Below are 19,665 nucleotides of genomic sequence, written 5' to 3'. Positions count from 1 at the left end.
TCGCGCTTGCCCCTTCCGCCCGGCGCGGTGGCACCGGGCGAGGATTGGCCGCGCGGGCAGCAGGAGTGAGCGGCGCGAGAGAGTGAGCGCGCGGCTGGGCCGCGGCCCCTGTCGGCGGGAGGAGGAGGAGGAGGAGGAGGAGGAGGAGGAGGAGGAGGAGGAGGAGGAGGAGGAGGAGGAGGAGGAGGAGGAGGAGGAGGAGGAGGAGGAGGAGGAGGAGGAGGAGGAGGGGTCCCGCCGGCAGCCGATTGGTCGCGCCGCGGGCTCGGGGTCCCCCGGCCAATGGGCGGGCGCAGTGTGGGCCGCGAGGATGAGTGGGAACTGATTGGCCACTGCCCAGCCGGGGCAGAACGGATTGGAGGGCGGGCCAGGGGTCATGGCGGTGGGGAAGGGAGGAAGGAGGGAGCTGATTGGTGGGTGCCATGATGGAGGGAAGGAAGGAGGGCGCTGATTGGTGGCGCCACCGCGGTGGGGCGAGCAGGGCAGCGGCCTAGTGCCCCCGCGGGCGCCCACAGGTGTGTTCCCGCGGTGCCAGGGCGGCAGACGAGGACGGTGACGGCGGCGATGGGAACCGGTGCGGAGCCGGCGGAGGCGCGCTGCGATGCGGCCGAGGGGTGAGGCCCCGCCCTGCCCTGTGTCCCCCTCCCGGCCCCGGCACCCTCTGACCCGCCGCCTCCCCGCAGGAGGGTTTACCTGGACCACAACGCCACCACCCCCCTGGCCCCTGAGGCGGCCCAGGCCGTGCGGGACGCCATGAGCCAGGCCTGGGGCAACCCCAGCAGCTCGCACCCCGCAGGTATGGACCGGGGGAGCTGCTGTGGCAGGGAGGCTGGGCTGAGCCCTGCGCCCCTGGAGCCCATGGCGGAACTGCTGGGTCCCATCCCACAGGCAGGAAGGCGAAGGAGCTGATCAGCAGCGCCCGGGAGAGCCTGGCGAGGCTGGTGGAAGGCCGGCCAGAGGACATCGTCTTTACCTCGGGGGGTACGGAGGTGCGAGTAGCTGTGATCTCTGAGCCCCTTCCCAGGTGCCCCTGCCCGCCATCTCCTCTCAGACATGTGGCGTTGAGGAGGGTGGGGTTGAAGGGCACTGCTCTCTCTCTGGCCCTCCATTTTTCCCCTCTGGCTTCCCTTCCCCAGGCCAACAACATGGTGATCCATGCTGCCTGCAGGCACTTCCACGAGAGCCAGGCTGGCCCGGGGGATAGCTGGGGGACACCGCACATCGTGACGTCGAACGTGGAGCACGACTCCATCCGGCTGCCGCTGGAGCAGCTGGTGAAGGAGCACCTGGCGGGTGAGCGGCAGAGGGCCTGCATGGGACAGGCTGGGCAAGTCTGGCCACAGACCAGGGTTTGCAAGTGGGGACTTTTCTCCGATGGCGTTTTTGCAGTGGAGGACGGGGACCTGCTTGCTCTGTGATATTCCACTTTCCCCTCCAAAGGGCACTGACTCACCTGTATGGTGTCCCATTCCCTCAAGCTGGGTGTGTTACCCCATTGGCTTCCAATGCTTGTGCCCCACGAGCCACCATGCTTTCTGCCTGCATGCCAGCTGCCCGCACTTCTCCCCTGCCTCTGCTCAGTGTGTCATGGGCAGCCCTTGGCGCTGTTGGGCTTTCCAGGAAACATCAGGGCTTGTTCCTTGACTTGCAGAAGCAACCTTCGTGCCTGTGTCCCCACGAAGTGGGCGGGCTGAAGTGGATGATGTCCTTGCTGCCATCCGCCCAACCACCTGCCTGGTTTCCATCATGCTGGCCAATAACGAGACTGGGGTCATCATGGTGAGTCTGAGGGCAGCAAGTGGGACAGGGTGGGGACATCCTCGCAAAAAGGTGCTTGATAAGGGGGAGCAGACGGTCCCTGGGATGCAGAACCTCTTCCCTCCCGCCAGCCTGTTGCAGAGCTGAGCCAGCGCATCCGTGCCCTTAATCAGCGGAGAGCGGCCGAGGGGCTGCCCCGGATCCTGGTGCACACGGACGCGGCACAGATGATTGGCAAGGGGCGCGTGGACGTGCAGGAGCTGGGGGTGGACTACCTCACCATTGTGGGACATAAGGTATGACGCTGTTCACATGGCCCAGCTGCTGTTCCCCCTCTAAGACATCTCTTTTGGGGTGTGAGGGAGACTTTGGGTGCCTTCCACAGCTTGATACCTCATCAGTGGCCAAAGTTTTCCTGCTGGATGGTGCTCTGAAGACAGTCTTAAGTTGGGTGACAAGACTCCTGCGAGTCAGGGGGACCTGTCTGAGAGGGGGAGCAAGAGGAGGCCGAGGGTGGGGGAGAGCTGATTGTGCCTGTGCCTATGTGACGGGCAAGGCTCAGCACCGGAGGCCACTCGGATTTGGGCAGGACTACAGGAAAGGGACACCTGGCAGTGTCCCCAGGGTCACTGCAGCTGTTTCTCTCCACAGTTCTACGGCCCACGGATCGGCGCACTGTATGTGCGTGGCCCTGGCACCACCACCCCGCTGCACCCCATGCTTTTCGGAGGGGGACAGGAGAGGAGTTTCCGACCAGGGTAAGGGGGCTGGGTGGTGGCCTGGAGAGCTGGGCCTTGGGCTGGTGGCCAAAGTGCACTTGGCTTAGTGCAAGCTGAGCTGGCATTTCTGTCATCTGGCTGCCCTGGGGTAGGCAGCCCGGCCAGGGGAGATGGATCTAGGAGCCTGTTTGCTGTGGGAGGAAAGGCAGGGTGGCATTGTGCCTTCCCAGCTGCCTCAGAGAGAATCCAGGACCCCTTGTCACCAGTGAGGGGTCCCACATGGGGAGTATCTGTGCCTCAACATTGGGTTTCTGGTCTGGAGAAATAATTTGCTGCTCCCTCTTCCCTTCTAGCACCGAGAACACCCCGATGATTGCCGGCCTCGGCCAGGTGAGCAGGTGATGGTCACCCTAGGGTGCCGTCTAGCAGAGCCAGCACAGGGATGGCCACCTGCGCTCCCCAGTCATTAGAAGTGACAAACTTGGAGTACAGGAGGGTGGGTGAACTATGGGGAAAAGAGAGGGAGGTTACTGGTGCCAGTCAAAGGAGGTGCTTCTGAGTGCTGCTGCAGGCTCAGCAGCCCTGGCAGCCATGCAGCTCACGTGGCACAAGGCACTGAGAGGCTGTTGGGAGGTTGCTGACAGAGCCTATTGGCATTTTCTGTCCTCAGGCTGCAGAGTTAGTGAGCAGGAACTGGGAGGCCTATGAAGCTCACATGCGGGATGTTCGGGATTACCTGGAGGCCAGGCTGGAGGTGAGCAGCGCTGGTTCCTGTTTGTCTCTCCCTTTCCGGGGTCTCATCTTGCAGAGTGCATGGCCTGGAGCCTGGGTGGACATGTCCCTCTGGCCCTGCCACCTCCTCACCAGGACAGAGCTGCTTGTGATCCCAGAGTGTTCACAGTCTGGTGTTTTTTCCAGGCTTCCTTTGGGAAGCAGAGGATCCACTTCAACAGCCACTTTACGGGCTCCAAGCGACTCTGCAACACCTCTAACTTCTCCATCCTTGGTCCAGGCCTTCAAGGTAGCTTTGCTCATACATCTCTGTCATGCCCTTAGTCCACCGCTGTGCAATGGCCATGCCCATGGAGGTGAGCACCTGCCCCACACTGCACCGTGCAGCTAGAGACCGGTGGGTGCTGGGCCGTGGTGCGGGCAGGGAGATGGGGCAAGCAGTGGCCCTTGGAGAGAGTTTGGGCACTGGGAGACCTGTGCCTGTGTGTGCTGCAGGGAGAAAGGTACTGTCTCGCTGCAAGATGCTTCTCGCCAGCGTTGGGGCTGCCTGCCACTCTGAGAAAGGGGATCGGTAAGCAGCTGGATTTGCCAGGCCCAGGGCATCTTCCCAGAGGAGAGTGGGCGGGATGGAGGGAAACAAGACAGGGAAAGGGGCTGTGGGTGGCTGTGGGCAGTGTCATCCGGAGGAAAGAGGCTGCAGAGCTTTTCAGGGAGGCTGAAGGGCTGCAAAGAACATTATTGCAGGAAACACAGCTGAACACTTGGGTGCTGCTGGGAAGGACTTTGTCCCTCCTGGCTCTGGTGATCCAGCTGAGCTTGGGAGTGCTCTTCAACGACTGGTACTGCCAGAAGGCAGTCTGCCTTATGTCTGTGTGTGCCTCGCTCACCTGTTCAAGCTCAATTTGGATCTCTAGCAGGCTCCTTTAGGGGTGTGTGAAGACAGCTGGTGCTTTTGGGCTGGTCTAGAACAACGCCCTGTAGATATGGCAGAGCCGCCAACCCACAGGGACATAGAAGAGGCTCTTCCTTGGGGGAAGGGCCAGTGGGTGCAGGTGGCTTTGGAAAGCAAGCAGGGCGCTGTGCAGGAGACAGGTTTGCCTGGAGAGCATCTGCAGATGTGCTCCCTCTCAACGGCGTGGCAAAGCTTTCTGGTGATGCACGTGCTTCTTGGCCTTTGAGTTAAATCTGCTCATCCCTGTGCTTGTGTTTCAGGCCCTCCTCGATTCTGCTCAGCTGCAGGATCCCCTACGATGTGGCGCAGAACGCATTGCGGCTGAGCGTGGGGCGAGACACCACGCGGGCAGACGTGGACCTAGTCGTGCAGGACCTTGTGCAGGCCGTGGCGCAGCTGGACCAGGACCAAGCCCTGTAGACCCCAGGAATTGCTCCCCTGCCATCACCCAGGTTTTCAGGATGGGGTTGTGACCCTGCTTAGCCCCTGGGTGCTGGCTGCCTGTGTCAGCCTGGGGCTTGCTCAGGGCTTTGTTGTCCCCACTGCATGGTGGAGGCACTTGGGCAGCCTTGCTGTCGGGTGCTCCTTGCTTGCCAGTGCATACCCAGCTTGCTGCGTGCATGTTGGCATGACAGAATCTCAAAGCTCAACTCCCTCCAGAGCTAACAGGCATGGAAGCCATAGGAGATGGAGCCTTTTTCCCTGGCTGCTTTCCACAAAGGAAGGTTTCCTACTGTCTTATCCCTTAGAGGAGGAAAGACCATCTGCCTGAGAGGGAGACGAGCTGATAGAATTGCAGCAAGATGCTGGGCTGGGAACTGCTCTGCCCCTGCCAGGGCCTTGAGCTGCCAAAGGGCTTTTTGGCTGGGAAGGTTCTTGGGCACGGCTTTCCCAGCATTGTGTTGCGTTACCTGCTCCCCTTCCTTCTGTCCTTCCCACAGCGGGCAGAGAGCTCCTCCCACCAGCTCCTTGTGCTCCTGAAGAAAACAAGTTGTCCGGGCAGCCTGAACTATGTCAGCACCCGAGGAAACGTTGTCTACCCTGCGTGGGCCCAGTGGTCACTCTCATCACTGACACAGGAGGACACAAGTGTCACATGGATTCAAAGCATTGCTGGTGGGGCTGACTGATGTCAGGGAACCTGGTCTCCCTGAGTATTCATAGGAATAAAAGCAATTGCTGCTGCTGTGGCTTTTTCTTGAGTAAAATGTCTTTTCCATGGGGGAAGCTGGACTGGTTGAGTTCATCTGAGTGACGTATTTTCTCTTAGAATGTGCTTGTGTCCTAGAACAGAGGCACAGTCTGCTAGAGCGGGGAGGTGCCTGCTGGTCCTGGTTGTCACAGAGCCCACAGACACAGATTCTTAGATGCTGGTGTTTCTCTTTACTAGCCATATATTAACATGGCCAGGAATACTATTTGGAACCATAAAACCCTGGGTGTTTTGTAAATCTAAAAAGTGTTAGGAGCCAAGCACGCTGGCTCAATGTCCCTGGATGCCTATGGGGCTGTTCATATTCAGTGTTACCGCTGCTGCTCACACCTCAATCTCAAATGCAGTCTTATATTTTTCCTTTTTTTTTTTTTTTTTCCTGTGTATAATGTTCCAAATGTCTTTTAGAAAAAGTGGTTCCATAGAAAGAATATTGGTCTGCTGCAGGGGTAGATCTTTTTATCTATCATGGACCTTATAGAATAGTTTTGGGGGACCTTTATTTCACAGCTGTGGCACAACTGGAGATCCAGTTTTTGTTCCCCAACGGGAGGTCTGGGTTTCCTGCATCAATTCAGACAGAAATGTAACCACAAAGCACAAAAAGCTTTACTGACTTATTCTTTATACACCCAGGAAATGCAAGTTTTAGCCACAAACAGATTAGCATTACTTCATTTGGAATACTGCAGCCAAAGCACAAGAAGTGTTACAGAGGATATGAACACTTTGGTTGACCATTTTAATGGTTTTACTGTGCTCAGCGCACAGGAATGAGTCACTAGTGAATCCCTCTTGGGGAAGGTGAAGATGCTTATGACTTGGCCTGTACTTTCATGGGCCAGCCTGTGCTTCTGCTCATGCACTCAATGTGCTTGGGACACATAGCCTTTTCTCATATGACAAAATGTCAGTGGTTGTACACGCTAGAACAAATTCACCTGTCATGGAAGTCTGGAAATAACCAACATTGCTACATCAGCTCTGAATTTAAAGAGTAGAGAGAGGACCTGGCCACTATGCTAGAACACCACAGGGCTGAAATATGTTACTTTCACATGGCTACAGAGCCAGAACTGGACAGCAAAACCGCAATTCATTTAGAATCATAGACACCTAGAATCATTTAATGGAGGAATCCACAATCTCCTGATAATCTTGTCTTCCTAAATTATTCCAGGACAGTTTATAACATGCAAGGAAAAAAACACTAACTAAAATAACTGCTCCCCCGACAAGATCGTAAGCGCTGGGGAAGATCCGCAACACGAGAAGCTGCAGAATCATAGCGATGACTATCTCCAGGTGCTGTATGGTGCTGACCAAAGCGGGGTGGAACTTGCTCAGGCCATAATAGACCCCCAGGAAGGCAGCTGTGGAGCACAGGCAGATGGCAAGGAGATAGCTCCAGGTTTCTCCATCCAGTGGGACAATTGGCTCTTGAAGTAGGAACATGGTGGATGCTCCCCACACCGTTCCTGTCCAACTGAAGGTGAACAGTGCCGTCCACATGCTGATGTTATCCTTGATCGACCTATAGACTATCATGGAGAGAGCAGTGGTCAAACCTGCCATAACAGTCATGGTGTAGCCAAAGGCTTCCTTCCAGGTGCTCAGCAAAGAGTTTTCCTCCTTAACAATGTTGGGGATCATGACGAGACAAACACCAAACACGCTGCCAACTACAGTAATTATGTCTATGTAAGCCATTCCTTCATCTATGAGTAAAAAAGCCAAAATGGCACTGAACACTGTAGTGGTGGCCCTCCACATAATAGTTCCATTGCTGGGGGGCACTATAGAGAAGGAGGTATAAGCACAAGTGATAGAGATGACATTGCAGACCCCATAGAAGAACAGCCGGAGTCTGTAGCCTTTGGGGCCAAAGGGAGGCTCATGGTGATAACACACGGCAGTAATGGACAGCACTTGTAAGACTGAACGGATGAAAATTAACTCCAGGGATGGCACTTTAGAACGATCCGAAACTAATCTTGTAATTAGAGCCACACATCCATGAGCCACGGCAGATCCGAAAAGGACTATCCACGTTTTCCTCGACTGCAGTACATTTCCTTTAGGAACATGATGGAATTTCCTGATCTCATCGGGTTTTGGCAGTTGTGCTGGCTGAAGCTGGGTGTCTATTGTACCAAAAAAGGTCCTTTCTCTCTTTTTCCCATCATTCAGTAGTCTTTTCTTAGGATTATCCTCCATAAATACTCCAGTATCTTCATTAACATCTTCATATCCCTCTTCCCCTGGCTGGGGATAATGAGAAGTATATTTCACTGTTACTGTGTTAGGATGAATTTTCACTCGCTTTTTGACTGGGTATTTTTGGGAAGACATATCCATTTCCTCCGAGAAATGTCCTAGTCTTAAGAAAAAAATGGAGATGCACTGTTATTTTTATTTAACGAATAGAGATTCATTAGTATGTAAATGCTATTAGTGTTTTCAAGCTATTTGTATCTATTTTATCAATTGTTCTTGTTTTAGCTTTCATTTTCTGGTGAGGTACCGCTCTGTACCTTTGATAGTCAGGGCATTTGGATCTCCTTAAAAGCCAACTGTGGAACTTCACGTTAGCCATTAATTTTTTAAAATTACTTATATTCTTATTCTCTACAGTACATATAATGCATAGTAGTATATTCTTATTCTAATGAGGAAGTTCTCTTGCTAAACTTTTTGCACAGTAGATACCCTGTAGTTATGAATTATCGTTAATTGCTTGCTAATGATACAACACTACAGAAGAAATGCAACATTCCCTGCCTTCTATTCCCCCCAGCAAATGAACACATGCAGACTTTACCTGCTACTGAGAGGTTTACTCCCAAGCCAGAAGAGGAAAACACCCCTCGGTCATCTACATATTTGTCCGGATGTCTAGAAAGAAACAGGAGATGCTCTCAGATACCAAATAGGAAATGTTATAATCATCTCAGCACAGGAAGTCATTCCCAAAGCAGGCACAAAACGTCCAGCTTGTTTTCCAAAGCTGAAAATTTGAGATGCACTAGCCTGTGAGGCCATGCTCTTTGGGAACTGGCAACCCTGGTACAGTGTTATGAAAAGAACACCACTAAAAAACCCAAAAATGTTTCAATGGAGAGAAAGCAATCAGTGTCATCTTGCTAAAGCCACTCCCTCAGCCATCTCTCGGAACTATTGCTAGAACTAATGCAAAGAACAAATGGTGGATTTGTGAGCGTAATGTTCCTACAGCTTATCACAAGAACAGTCACCATCAGAGTCCTGCAGCCCTTCTCTGCAGGGAGGGCCAAGGCACCAGAGCAAGTGGGTCCTGAAGGTGCAAGACCACAGCCAGGTGGAGAATCAGGCTGAAGAGCACGGATGTTTGTCAGGGAGAGCAGAGATCAAAAGGCAGTGTAAAAGTGGGGGCAATTGCTCTTCACAGAAATGCTTTAAAAATATTGTGGCCAGCTTCAGCCTTTGCATTTTCTCCATCCATAACCCATGACAGCCAAGCACTGCCTATCTCCTGGCAAAAATAATTTACATAAGAACAGGATATTCTTCCCTTTTCCTCACAGGTTATTGGATCCCCTGCTACTCCCAAACTAAACGGGAGTGGGGAGAGGCAGGCGCCCAGTCCCAGCGCTGGAGGAAGGCGGCAGCACCAGTGTGGCCTGGCACAGGTAAGCGAGGGGTCCTGGGCACCACCTTCCTCTTGCTTTGGCAGACTGTGCTCCTAGTGCCGAGACCCCTCATTGAAGCAGAGATTGGTAGATGTGAGAGGGTCTGAGGACAAGAAACACCTTTGTCTGTTCAGGAGGCTCTCCTCCTGTCTGTTCCCAAGCCATTTTCAGCCGAGCTCAGCTGGAAAAACAAAGCATACCCAGTATGCCGCTAAACACTGGAGGAGCACTCCAGAGTGCCTGTTAATGCACAGTTTAAATACTGCATGAAACTCGAGAAGAAACAGCTGAAATGCCAAGGAGAGTAAATAAAAGAGGGTAAGAGCTGGGCACCAGCTGCACTAGTGGGCAGTTCAAACTACTCATCAAATATTTAAAAACACCCAACCAGAAATCTGCCACCTGCTCCTTGTACTTTTTCTTCAGATAAGTTGTTCATTTCTGATTATTTTAAAGGAGAATGCACTGAATGAATTCAGGAAGGCAGTGATTTTCACAAGCACAACTTCTCTTACCTAGCGTTTTCGTTGTGTTATAAATTCACAACTCTGCCTTAATGTCCCCACATCTTAAAAAAACCTAAGATCATAATGATTTAAGGCACAATATATGGATCAGGAACAAAATAAGTGGGAGGAAAAGACAACACAAGGTGCACAACAAGCATTATTATTAGAATGACAGTGGATGTAGCTTGTATAAACTCAGACATTTCATTAAGAAACAGCTCAGTACATGCTGCCACTTGGTTCTTGAAAACAAACCCCAAATCACTATTTTTTTTACTATTAGCATACGATGGTAACTTTCTCACTTCCTGAGTTTAGATTACATTTTCTTCTCACAAATACTGAAGAGGGTATAGAAAAGAGAAAAAACACAGTCGCAAATTTTGCACTGGACCCGTGTAATGTATTCAGAGATGTCTCTGGAGGAAAACAATAGATGACGAACACATAGCTCAAAATGGCTGTGCTACACAGCCGCCGTGTTGCCTCCTGTGTTCTCAGCGCTAGGAATTCTATCAGCTGGAAGAGCAAGCACATGAGAAATGAGAAAGGCAGGAGATGAGAAGTAACAGAGAACAAACGGCAGCGCTTAAACCAAAATTTAATCATCTCTACTAAATACGGAGTATATGACATGTTATGTCAACTCTCATGCAGTGCATTTATTTGTACTCTTTGGTGACCTTGCTTTTCTCAACCAGCAAGAATTTCAATGGAGTCTGAGATTGGCGTATATCCCAAGTCTATTAGGTTTGTCCCTGACACAAATTTAAAATAAATGGAAATCAGCACAGCCCCTGCAGAAAAGCTGGTGTTTCTCTTTGTGCTAGTGCCTTTTGTGGAGATCAGATGAAGTTTTTATTTTGCTTCATGTCTGCAAACAAGATAATTTATTTGCATTTTCTATGAAGGATATAATTTGATTTTGAATCAGTTTTACTACAAGGATGAAAATTAAGCGCCACACAAAATTCTCATACTATATAACAAAGCAAACATTCCCAATTCAAACGACAGCCTGGGACACCAATTTAAATCACTAGCTTGTGGAAATCACTGACTGCCAAAAGTGTGAACCCCGTTTTTCTGTGGGTGAACAAACAATTACAATGGATTCAATAAACGTCGCAAATCATTAACAGAATACACACAATGATTTAACAGAAAAAAACCCAAACACTGCCCCTCCTCTCTCCCCAGTCACTACATATATGCTAATTAGCAGGGTAGAAATAAGTGATTTTATGCCACTTGACCAGGGGAAGGTGGGAGGTTGAGCTCTCCTTGCAGTGCCTGAAGGAATTAAGGCTTTGAGGTCTGACTGGTGATTCTAACCACGAATTTTCAATAAGCTTCCAGAAAAATACTCTCATCTTCTGCCAGATCGATCAAAATCAGTCAGCCGACTGAAATGTTATTACGAAAGATTTGCAGGCATGGCAACTGCAGTCCTTAGGAAGCCAGTTATCCCTGTGCCCTGAAAGGCTGGTCTTGCAGGTGTGTGCCTTTGCCTCTTCTGGGGAAAGTCCCCCAAAATCTGACCAGGTTAGACCCAGGTTATCAGAGGGCTGTAAGCAATCTCTGTCGGATAACAACAGACAATTTCCCCTGAATATTATATATATGAAAGACCCACTCCATCCCTACAAAGCCATGTAAGTTGCTGAACTTGCATACTGACTTCCCACAACGCAGGTTTTTCTTTTGATCTCTTATCAGGTGCAGGAAAATCTCTTAAATTTCTGTTTTCAGCACCCTCTCCATGAAACCACCTTAACCTTGCTGGTGATTCTTCCAGCCTTGATAGTTCAGGCAACTGCACATGCCAAGGGACCCGTGCTTGTGATGTCTGACTAGTGCAACACAACCTGAACCCAGGGGGAAGAAAAGGCAACATACAGTGCACAGCAGGCAATTAAACGTTAGTATCATTGCAGCAGCCTACATTTCTGCTCTGCTTTTAAACTACTTGATAACATGCACACTGGAAAATCAGAGTAACTTTATCTTTTTAGCCAGATGGTCTGACGATATCACTCAATTTTATTAAAAATATATGCAAAGAAACTGAAGTCTTTATTAAAATTTAATGAATAATAAGTTTTAAGGAAATGAAATAACAATTACTTGTACTTAAGCACAATTGCACACATTATACATAAACATATACACAAAGCAAACCGGTCTTCAAACCACAGCATTGCCTAAAGGAAGAGCCAGTACACCCTTGATAGGATCAAAATATAAACCCTACACTTAAACCCCACAGTCAGTACATTCCTGATAATATTTTCCTACGCAAAAAACAACCTATATTTGTACTAGCTCACTAAAACTGCCACATGCGATTTCAATGGGATTATATATGACACTGTGCTTTCACTGACCTCTTCTCTTGCTGTGTAAGGGCTTCAAATGCATCCTGTTCCGTGAAAAAAATACTATTTCTGTATCCACGCCTGTTGCAACTGCTCCCTCTGCAGCAGCAATACTCACATTAAGTAATTTTGGAAGAAGAGCCACTTTGAATGCAAACTTCCCATTCCAAAACCCCTCATCTGAACAAACCCCTTTAGACTGCAATTTCAGGCATGGGGGAACAAACCGAAAATACATCAACACTTAAAGAGCCTCCTACAGTATATGAAACTAGCTTGGCTAGGTATGAGAAAGGCCTTAAATTGTACATGACAATGGGCTGACACAGAACACGAGAACGCACGTTTAGGTTTGCTAGAGCAGATTACAAGTTAAATTTTATTTCAAGCTTACTGCTTTTGACCTTCTCCCAGCAAACTGCAGGAACTTGGCGGGGCAGCCGGCTGGTGCGTGTGCGGGGGCTCAAGGGACGGCCGGGGGAAACGGGAGACGAGGCTCGGAAGTTTTACATGGAGGATGGCGCATGTCGCGATGGCAACTCTCACGTTGTCACCCCGGCAGAAGGGACTTCCCGCAGAGGTCCCGGGGCGCAGCGAACGCCAAGGCGGGCGGCGCGTTCAGTGAGGATGAAGAAGAAATTAAGCAGGAGCGGCAGCCTCGGCCGTACTCGAGGCAGGCCTGGCCTCTGGGCGGGGAGGGGCTGCTGCTGCCCGGGCCCCTTCCCCTCAAGGCTCTTCCCTCGCCGACTCCCCGCTGCGAAACTCGTCCCCTCCTGCCCCGAAGCGCTTACCGGTGCCGAAACACCCGCCCGGCGCTGCTGTCTCAGGTCGCCGCTCCCATGCCGGGAGGCCCCCGGCTCCCTAGCCCACGGGCCGCATCACCGCGCCTCCGGCCCGGCCGAGCCGCTGAGGAGAGGCCGCCCCTCCGGCGCCCGGGGCGGCCGCGCAGGCACCGAGCGCCAGACCGGCCCCGGGCCGCGCCCACCGCCGCCTCACGGGGCGCGGGACCGCCCCATCCCGGCCCCGCCCGCCCCGCCCGCCTCCTGTCGCGACAGGCGCCCGCCTCAGCGCGTGCCGCCCCCCAGCGGTTTCCCGTCGCCCTGGCGACGCCCCGCCCCCTCGGCGGCCGCGCTAACGGCCGCCTTCCGCCCCGCGGCCGCGCGCCAGTAAGCGTCGGCGGGGCGCATGCGCGGCGTTTTCGCGCGAAAGACGTTTGCGGCGCCCGCGTGCCGCGCGGGGCCGCCGCGACCTGCGGCGCCCCCCGTTCCCCCCACCCCCCCCGCTTCCTCCCCGCGCGGCGGCGGCGGCGGGCGGGCAGTGTCGGCGCGCGGGCGCCAGGGGGCGCTGGGGGTCCGGCGCGCGGCGGCGGCTGCGCCATTGGCGGGTCGGAAATGCCGCCAGATGGCGGTTTAGGATTGCGGCTCCGGTGAGCGCGGCCCCCGCCAGCGCCGCCGCCCCGGCCCCGGCCCGCACCCGCCCGGACCCCGCGCGCCAGCCGCTCCGCAGGCTCCTGGGGTGCCGCCCGGCCCGGCGCGGCGCGGCCTGAGGTGAGCGGGGCGCGGAGGAGGGAGGGCGCTGAGGCGCCGATCCAAGATGGAGGCGCGAGGGGCGGGGGCAGCGGGCCGGGGCCGCTCGCTCGCTCGGTCTCCGCGGCGGCCGGGCCGGGAGCGGGCGCTGCCCGTGCGAGGAGAGAGGAGAAGGGGAGGGGAGGGAAGAGGAGGCGGCGCGGGGCGGGGCGGCTCCTGCCGGAGCAACGGGTCCCCCGGGCGCGGCGCTCTTCGCCGCCATCTCATTGTCCCCGCCGGGGCTGCCGGGGGCGTCGGGCCGAGCTCGGCGGCCTCTCCCTCTGCCGGGCCTGCGCCCCGCTCCGGGCGGCGGCGCTCCCGCTGGGCCGCGGGGGCGGCCCGGGCGGCGGCGGGGGATGCGCGGGCGGAGCGGGGGTGGCGCTTCCGCCGCGCGGGGCACGGTGGCGGCGGCCCCCGGCCGGCCCGGGAGGCGGCGGCGGAGTTGGTGCCGCGGCCGCGGGGAGGGAAAGTTGCGGGCGCTGGTGGGCTGTCCGGTTCGGCCCGGCCCGACCTGCCACCTGGGGCTGGGCCGAGCCCGGGCCGCCCCAGCGCCGCCGGCGTCTGGCTGGCGTCCAGCGGGGACTGGAGGGGCACCAACCGGGGGGAGCGTGGGGCTGGAACCCCGGAGCTGGGAACCCCCCGGCCCGCTGCTCCCGTTGCTTTTCCCCGAGTGTGGTGGCACCGGGGATAGCGGGGGGTGGGCGGCCGGCCGGGCCCGGCGCGGGGCGGCAGCCCCAGGGTGTTTCCCTGCCCCTCGGGGCGGGAGAAGCGGCGGGATGAGCCCGGGGGGTAGTTTGGACTGACTGGTGGTATTGGAGCTGGGAACCGCTGGGAACCGTGGCCCTGGGGAGAAGCCAGGTGTAGGCGATGGCCTCTGACCGGTGCTGGGAAGATGCAGAAACACCAAGCTGGGGTCCTGTGCTGTTGAGCAGCAAAAATAACAAGGATTTTGCTTAGTAGGAAGAATTCAGTGATGGGTGCTGGTGACTGACCTGCACTGGGACACCAGACTGTGCTTTTTGTGTGTTCCTGGGGTGTGAGCGGTGGCTGGGAGAAAAAAGATAGTATCCTTAGAACAACTTAAAGGGATGTGACTGCCAAGTATCAGTGTCAAAAAACTTAGTTTCTGGTAAGACAGTGTGAGTTTAATTACGCTAAATTGGGCTGCTGTGTAAGTATGGGTGGTTTCAGTCATGTTCCCTATGATTTTGTGGTACTTATAGCTCTATAGAGTTAGTCTAGCCATAGTGTTTATTAAGTTACCGAGGGACAAAAAGCCTTCTCCAGATCGCACCACTGATGCAACTCTGAAATTGTTTCGTGTTTGGTTTGATGGATGACATTAATGTCTGGATTCAGACATCTTAAGACTTGATTAACTTTTCCATGTTATTGCACTAGTGATAGGGGTGTTACAGAAGAAGAATTAATCCAGATTTCTGGATCCAAAGCAGTTTTGCCTTGTCTAGTGAGATTTTTTGTTCGTCTGTCGATAGCAAGGTCATTCGATGAGCATTTCTATACTACAATCCCCTAATCCGTGAAAAAACCACTGGACCACAAGGCAGCACATACGTTGTCTGTTGAAAGGTGTCCTGGCTATGGAAAGGAGTTCTTAGATTGTGGAACTAGAGGCCAGTTTATTATTTCTTTCTTTCTGACTCAGCTGTGATGAATTTTTGGTGGGTAGCCTGAGCAGGCACATGTCGTGTGTGCAGAGGTTTTTGAAATGGCAGCAGGATTTCCTGGTGAGCGGGAGGCTAACTCGAGGGTTATGATTAATCTGATAGGATGTAATCTTTGCTGGCTACTCAACACAAGAGTGGTTGAAATTCTTGGTTTTTACTGCTGACAGACATGCTTGTGGTATTACAGCAGTTGAAGGGGGTGGTGGGAAAAGGTATTTTTCTCAAGATGAGTGAACAGTTAGTGCCGGCTGTGGAGGTTCAAAGCAGCCCTTCTACAAACCCTGCAATTGAAGACTGGAGCACATGGCAGCTTCATGGTCTCTGATGGTTCTGAACATTTTAGAAACATGCTGAAGCTGATAAATTCACTATGGGAGATGGCGTTCATGGCCAAGCGTCCAGACACAATATGCTGTGGACAGTTATGAGAGCAGCTGGAACTCTGATCTAAGAGCTTTGTGACTGGGGTCTCCAAGCTTTTCAGCTCCTGTCTCTGTCCACAGCCTGCCCTTTGTATTGTGCAGATTTTTATGTGACATCTACTGAAACTGCAGCACACCTTTTGATAGGTGAGGCTTGTGAACATTGAATATTTCCATGCATTGACAAAATGAGTTACTTGGGATATTCAAAACCTCAACAAGTAAATATTTTTAATTGAAAGAACCTTTTCTTAGAGAAGAATATGTACCTTAAGGTTGCTCTGGTGACTTTGCATTCTCTCTTTTGCCTTCATTGCAAAGATTTGCCCTGATACAAGGTGGCTAAACATTGGCATTTTAAATAGCGTTTTAGTGGGCGGGTGAGCCTCCGGAAGTGTAAGGGCACAGTGGGAAAGAAATGCTTATTTGTAATGACTTTCTAAGAAAAGTCATTTATTGTGATAAGGAAATACCTTTATCATAACATTTGTTAATTATTTTCTGGTATCATGCACAAAAGACTCAAACACCCTGCTGAAAATTTGGAAGTGCTTGTTCTGTAGTTAATACAAGAGGTACTGAAAGCAGCATTCTGGACTTCCACGTGCCCAAGTGTTTGGGTGAGGCTTTGGCTGCTGGTGTCAGAATCAGTCAAAACCAGAAGGTGATACTGAAGTCTGGCACCAAGATAAGGATGTGCCTTGCCTAAATCTGATGTACTGGCTTTGGGATTTGAAATGTCAACAAAAAAAATCTGTAAGATGCTTCACGCTTTTTAAAAGCTTTTGCATTTTGCTTGTGGCCACTCCAGTTTACCATGTGGAGCTCTGAAACTTGCCCATTGTGAATTACCATCTCCTCTTGCTTGCAGTGCCACTGTGTTTGCTCATTTAGCTAAAAATAGAAGGGAGTAGAGTTGGTTTTCATTCTTGGAAGAGAAATATATATCCTACCAAGTTTGAGTTCACTGGCAGATAACTGTTTTGTTGTCTCTGTCCAGGACATCTAGAAATATGCTTTGTTATTAGCAATATTTTTATTTTCCAAACTGATTTCACCTTGTTGATTTAGGTGTTGAATATGTGATCAGAATACAAAGATGCATTTCTTTATTCCTCTAGAAAACAAGAAGTTGAGAGAACATTATGACCTTCTGTTGTAATTTTTCAGTCTGAAAATACGCTTTCAAAACCAAGTGTTGTTTTGGGAAGGTCCACGCTATTTTTTTATTTTATTTTTTTTAAGGTAGTCATCACGTTCAGGTGGCTGAAGGAGCTGCAGAGGGAATCTTCTCCCTAGTTGTGATTTTGTAGCTACTTGCTAGTTTCTGACATGTCCTGTTGGATATCTGAATGCAGGTGATCGTTTCACCACTTGACAATTTGTGTGTATCATCTGTGAGGGAATGCCCAGTAACTCGGGTCCTTTTGCTGATGTTGGAAGGAACTACTCTCCTGGTTTTGATGGTTTTGCCATGTTTCCTCATTTGCATCTCTGCAGGCATTTTAGTATTTCAGAAAATGCTTTTTAATAATAGAAGTATGCTTGACAAAACAGGATGCATTAGACAATAGATTTCTCAGGGTATCTTTACTGAGCCAAGACTGTACCATGTGTAGGTTCAATATAAACATGATAAATCTGGTAACTCTGCTTTCAAATTTTGCAATCTCAAAGCCACCTTATTTTGTAAGAAAATGCCCATTTATAAGTACGGGTAATATGGTATTTGGTACAACTGGTCCAAATGTAAGCTTTTGCCCTCCCTCAAGCGTTCAAGTACTCAACTTCTATACGACCAAATGCTGATGATTCCACAGTGATGATGCTGGTCCTGCCCAGGCTGGGTCTGTAGACTCAGCCTTTTGATATGCAAAAGGCATTGCTGGCATGACGTCATTTGGTGGGACAGGCCTCTCAGCCACAGTTGCCAGCATTATTAGACACAAGAGCTTGTCATGGGAGTGTATTCTGAGCTCCAGTCACACAGTTATTAATCACTTATTGCAGAATTAAGAGCCAGAGGTTGAATTCTTGAGCCTGTCCTCCTTCAGCTGAAAGGCAAGTTGTTTCAGGTGGTTCCCAATAGTAATGTTTTCCTAGAAAGCAGCATGAGGCAACATCCAGCTGTGTCACTTGCTGTGCAGTTCACCAGAATACTTGCTATTTATTCTATAAATAGGTCTAACGAGTCTATATTCTGTAACTCTCCATATAGCAGACTTGTCTTATATTGGGAGGTTAGCTGAGTGAAAACAGGGTTGACAGATTGTTCAGCTCCTAAGAAAAATATGTTTCCTTATAGAGTTATATGGGAATAGACTTGTGTGTCAGAAATGTTTCTAAATGTCAAATATTTGTCTACAATAAAATAAAATCAAAACTATTCATCTTGGATGCTTTTTTTTTGTATACTAAAGGATAGCATGTGGTGGTGGTTTTTGAAACAAAAATCAAATTACAAGCTGAGAATCTGTTCTCCCCCACGTGAGGCTTTCTCTCTCCTTTTTAGAGTTAGAATCCCCAAGGACCAGGAAGATACCAATGGCTTAGTGTTTATATGTGGAAAATAAAACTTCTTTGCTGAGGGATAATGAATTCCACCATAAGTGAGTGATAAATATGCCAGTTTTCCATTGTTATTTTCTTAGATGTGTGCACTAGGACCACAGAATCGCACAGAATCACAGAATGCTAGGGATTGGAAGGGACCTTAAAAGATCATCTAGTCCAATCCACAGGAGCTTGTTCCTGCCAAAGGCTTTGCACAAGATGGCTGAGCTGACCTGAGAGCGGAGTCTCTTTCTCCACAGCTGCCCCGTTCTTTTGTGCGCTGCTGCGGCTGCTGTGACTTTTCCCCGAGCGATGAATTCCCCACCTGGCAAAACCCACCTGCCTGGAGGGGGTGTTTTTCTCCCCGGTGAATGAATTGAGTCAGGCCATCAGAGTAAGGTGTAGGTAGGAGTGATGCAAAGACAGCACCAGGAATGTTTTAGGGAAAAGTGGTCCTGGAACTCGTGACCCTTCCTTCAGGTGGGAGGTTCAGAGTCGCTCAGCTGCGTGTGCTTGCCTGGGTGGCAATGTTCAGCTTGGAGCCCGTCACTGGGTGTGAAGTTGGTGTTCCTGTGGGTAACTCTCTCACCTTTCAGCGTTCCCCCTGCCAACTCTGCTCTCTGTAGCCTCGGTTCTTCCATTCTCTGTGGCTGGTCCTGTCTGCCTTACCATGAATAACTTGGTGTCCTCAGCAAATTGTCAGCATTCACCTCCTTTGCCAGATGCAAGAACGTTTCAGATAGTATGGGCTCTGGCTCATATTCCTGTGGGACTTCCTTACTCTATTGTCAGAAATTACCATTTATTTTGCTTTTTGTTTCCTTTCTTTTAACCAGATAACCTATCCATGCAAGGCCTTTTATTGCCATGGCAGCTTAATTTCTGTAAGAGCCTTTTGTGAAGAATCATGTTGAATGTCTCTTGGAAACTAAAGCAGGCTTTATCAAGTAGGGTCCATTGGTGTGTGGGTAAATGATGTTCTGGAGAACTCCTTTAGTTTTGTGGAATTTGACTTTCCTGGATAAAATTTGGGTTGATTTCCCTGTCTAAATGCTGTCATCTGTTTAGTTGTCTACTAATCTGTCTAAGTTAGGATCACTAGACTGTGGCATCACAAAGTGTTAGCTGAGAGAGAAAACACAATTATAAATTTCGCTAATTTTGTTTTTCCTGTAGCCTTACTTTAATGGGACACTGCTTGGGGGAGAGCAATTAAGAATCTCTCTTCTAAGAAATGAATATTTTAAAGAATGTAGAGAAACTTAGATATTTTGGGATCTTTGTTTTCTAGAGTTCGGTGGAAATTGGTCTAGAGTCTGATAGTTACTGGTAGCAGGAACTGAAGAGAAGGGCAGAGAGAGAGAAGGATAAGCACACAAAATACAGCCATGTTGGTCTGTTTCTGTTGGATACTGAGCTCTAAAAAAACAAAACAATATGGTTGCAGTGATACTGCAAAACAATATAGTAGAGGGAGTGCACTTCACCATGATAGAGATCGTCCTTAA

General features: G+C 50.9%; 2 protein-coding genes across 5 annotated transcripts; one reads left to right on the top strand and one right to left on the bottom strand.

Moving 5' to 3' along the window:
• The first annotated feature begins 37 nt into the window (after positions 1–37).
• SCLY (selenocysteine lyase) lies at positions 38–5,236 on the top strand. 3 transcript variants are annotated; one of them, XM_080349495.1, is made up of 14 exons: positions 38–82; positions 536–614; positions 684–796; positions 889–989; positions 1,137–1,293; positions 1,652–1,779; positions 1,890–2,054; positions 2,410–2,516; positions 2,831–2,867; positions 3,148–3,231; positions 3,396–3,498; positions 3,705–3,780; positions 4,422–4,613; positions 5,103–5,236. In XM_080349495.1, the coding sequence occupies exons 2-13, from the start codon at positions 565–567 to the stop codon at positions 4,579–4,581; spliced, it is 1,281 nt and encodes a 426-aa protein (XP_080205621.1). In that variant the 5' UTR covers positions 38–82; positions 536–564; the 3' UTR covers positions 4,582–4,613; positions 5,103–5,236. The 3 variants fall into 3 exon arrangements, with proteins under 3 accessions (XP_080205621.1, XP_080205622.1, XP_080205623.1); XM_080349496.1 differs by lacking the exons at positions 3,705–3,780; positions 5,103–5,236 and having other exon boundaries at positions 4,422–4,607; XM_080349497.1 differs by lacking the exons at positions 38–82; positions 684–796; positions 889–989 and having other exon boundaries at positions 422–614; positions 1,169–1,293.
• Positions 5,237–5,388: 152 nt separating this feature from the next.
• Positions 5,389–12,945, bottom strand: SLC35G2 (solute carrier family 35 member G2). Of its 2 annotated transcripts, none has more exons than XM_080349981.1 (3): positions 12,324–12,945; positions 8,196–8,269; positions 5,389–7,754 (listed from the first exon to the last, which is right to left on the bottom strand). In XM_080349981.1, exon 3 carries the CDS (start codon positions 7,730–7,732, stop codon positions 6,497–6,499), a length of 1,236 nt encoding a protein of 411 aa, XP_080206107.1. In that variant the 5' UTR covers positions 7,733–7,754; positions 8,196–8,269; positions 12,324–12,945; the 3' UTR covers positions 5,389–6,496. The 2 variants fall into 2 exon arrangements, with proteins under 2 accessions (XP_080206107.1, XP_080206108.1); XM_080349982.1 differs by having other exon boundaries at positions 12,721–12,945.
• Positions 12,946–19,665: the final 6,720 nt, after the last annotated feature.

This window comes from Nesoenas mayeri (assembly GCF_963082525.1).
Source record: "Nesoenas mayeri genome assembly, chromosome: 9".
Classification (NCBI taxonomy): domain Eukaryota; kingdom Metazoa; phylum Chordata; class Aves; order Columbiformes; family Columbidae; genus Nesoenas; species Nesoenas mayeri.
Note: the sequence above shows the minus strand (reverse complement) of the source record. Positions and strands in the feature narration are given on the sequence as shown.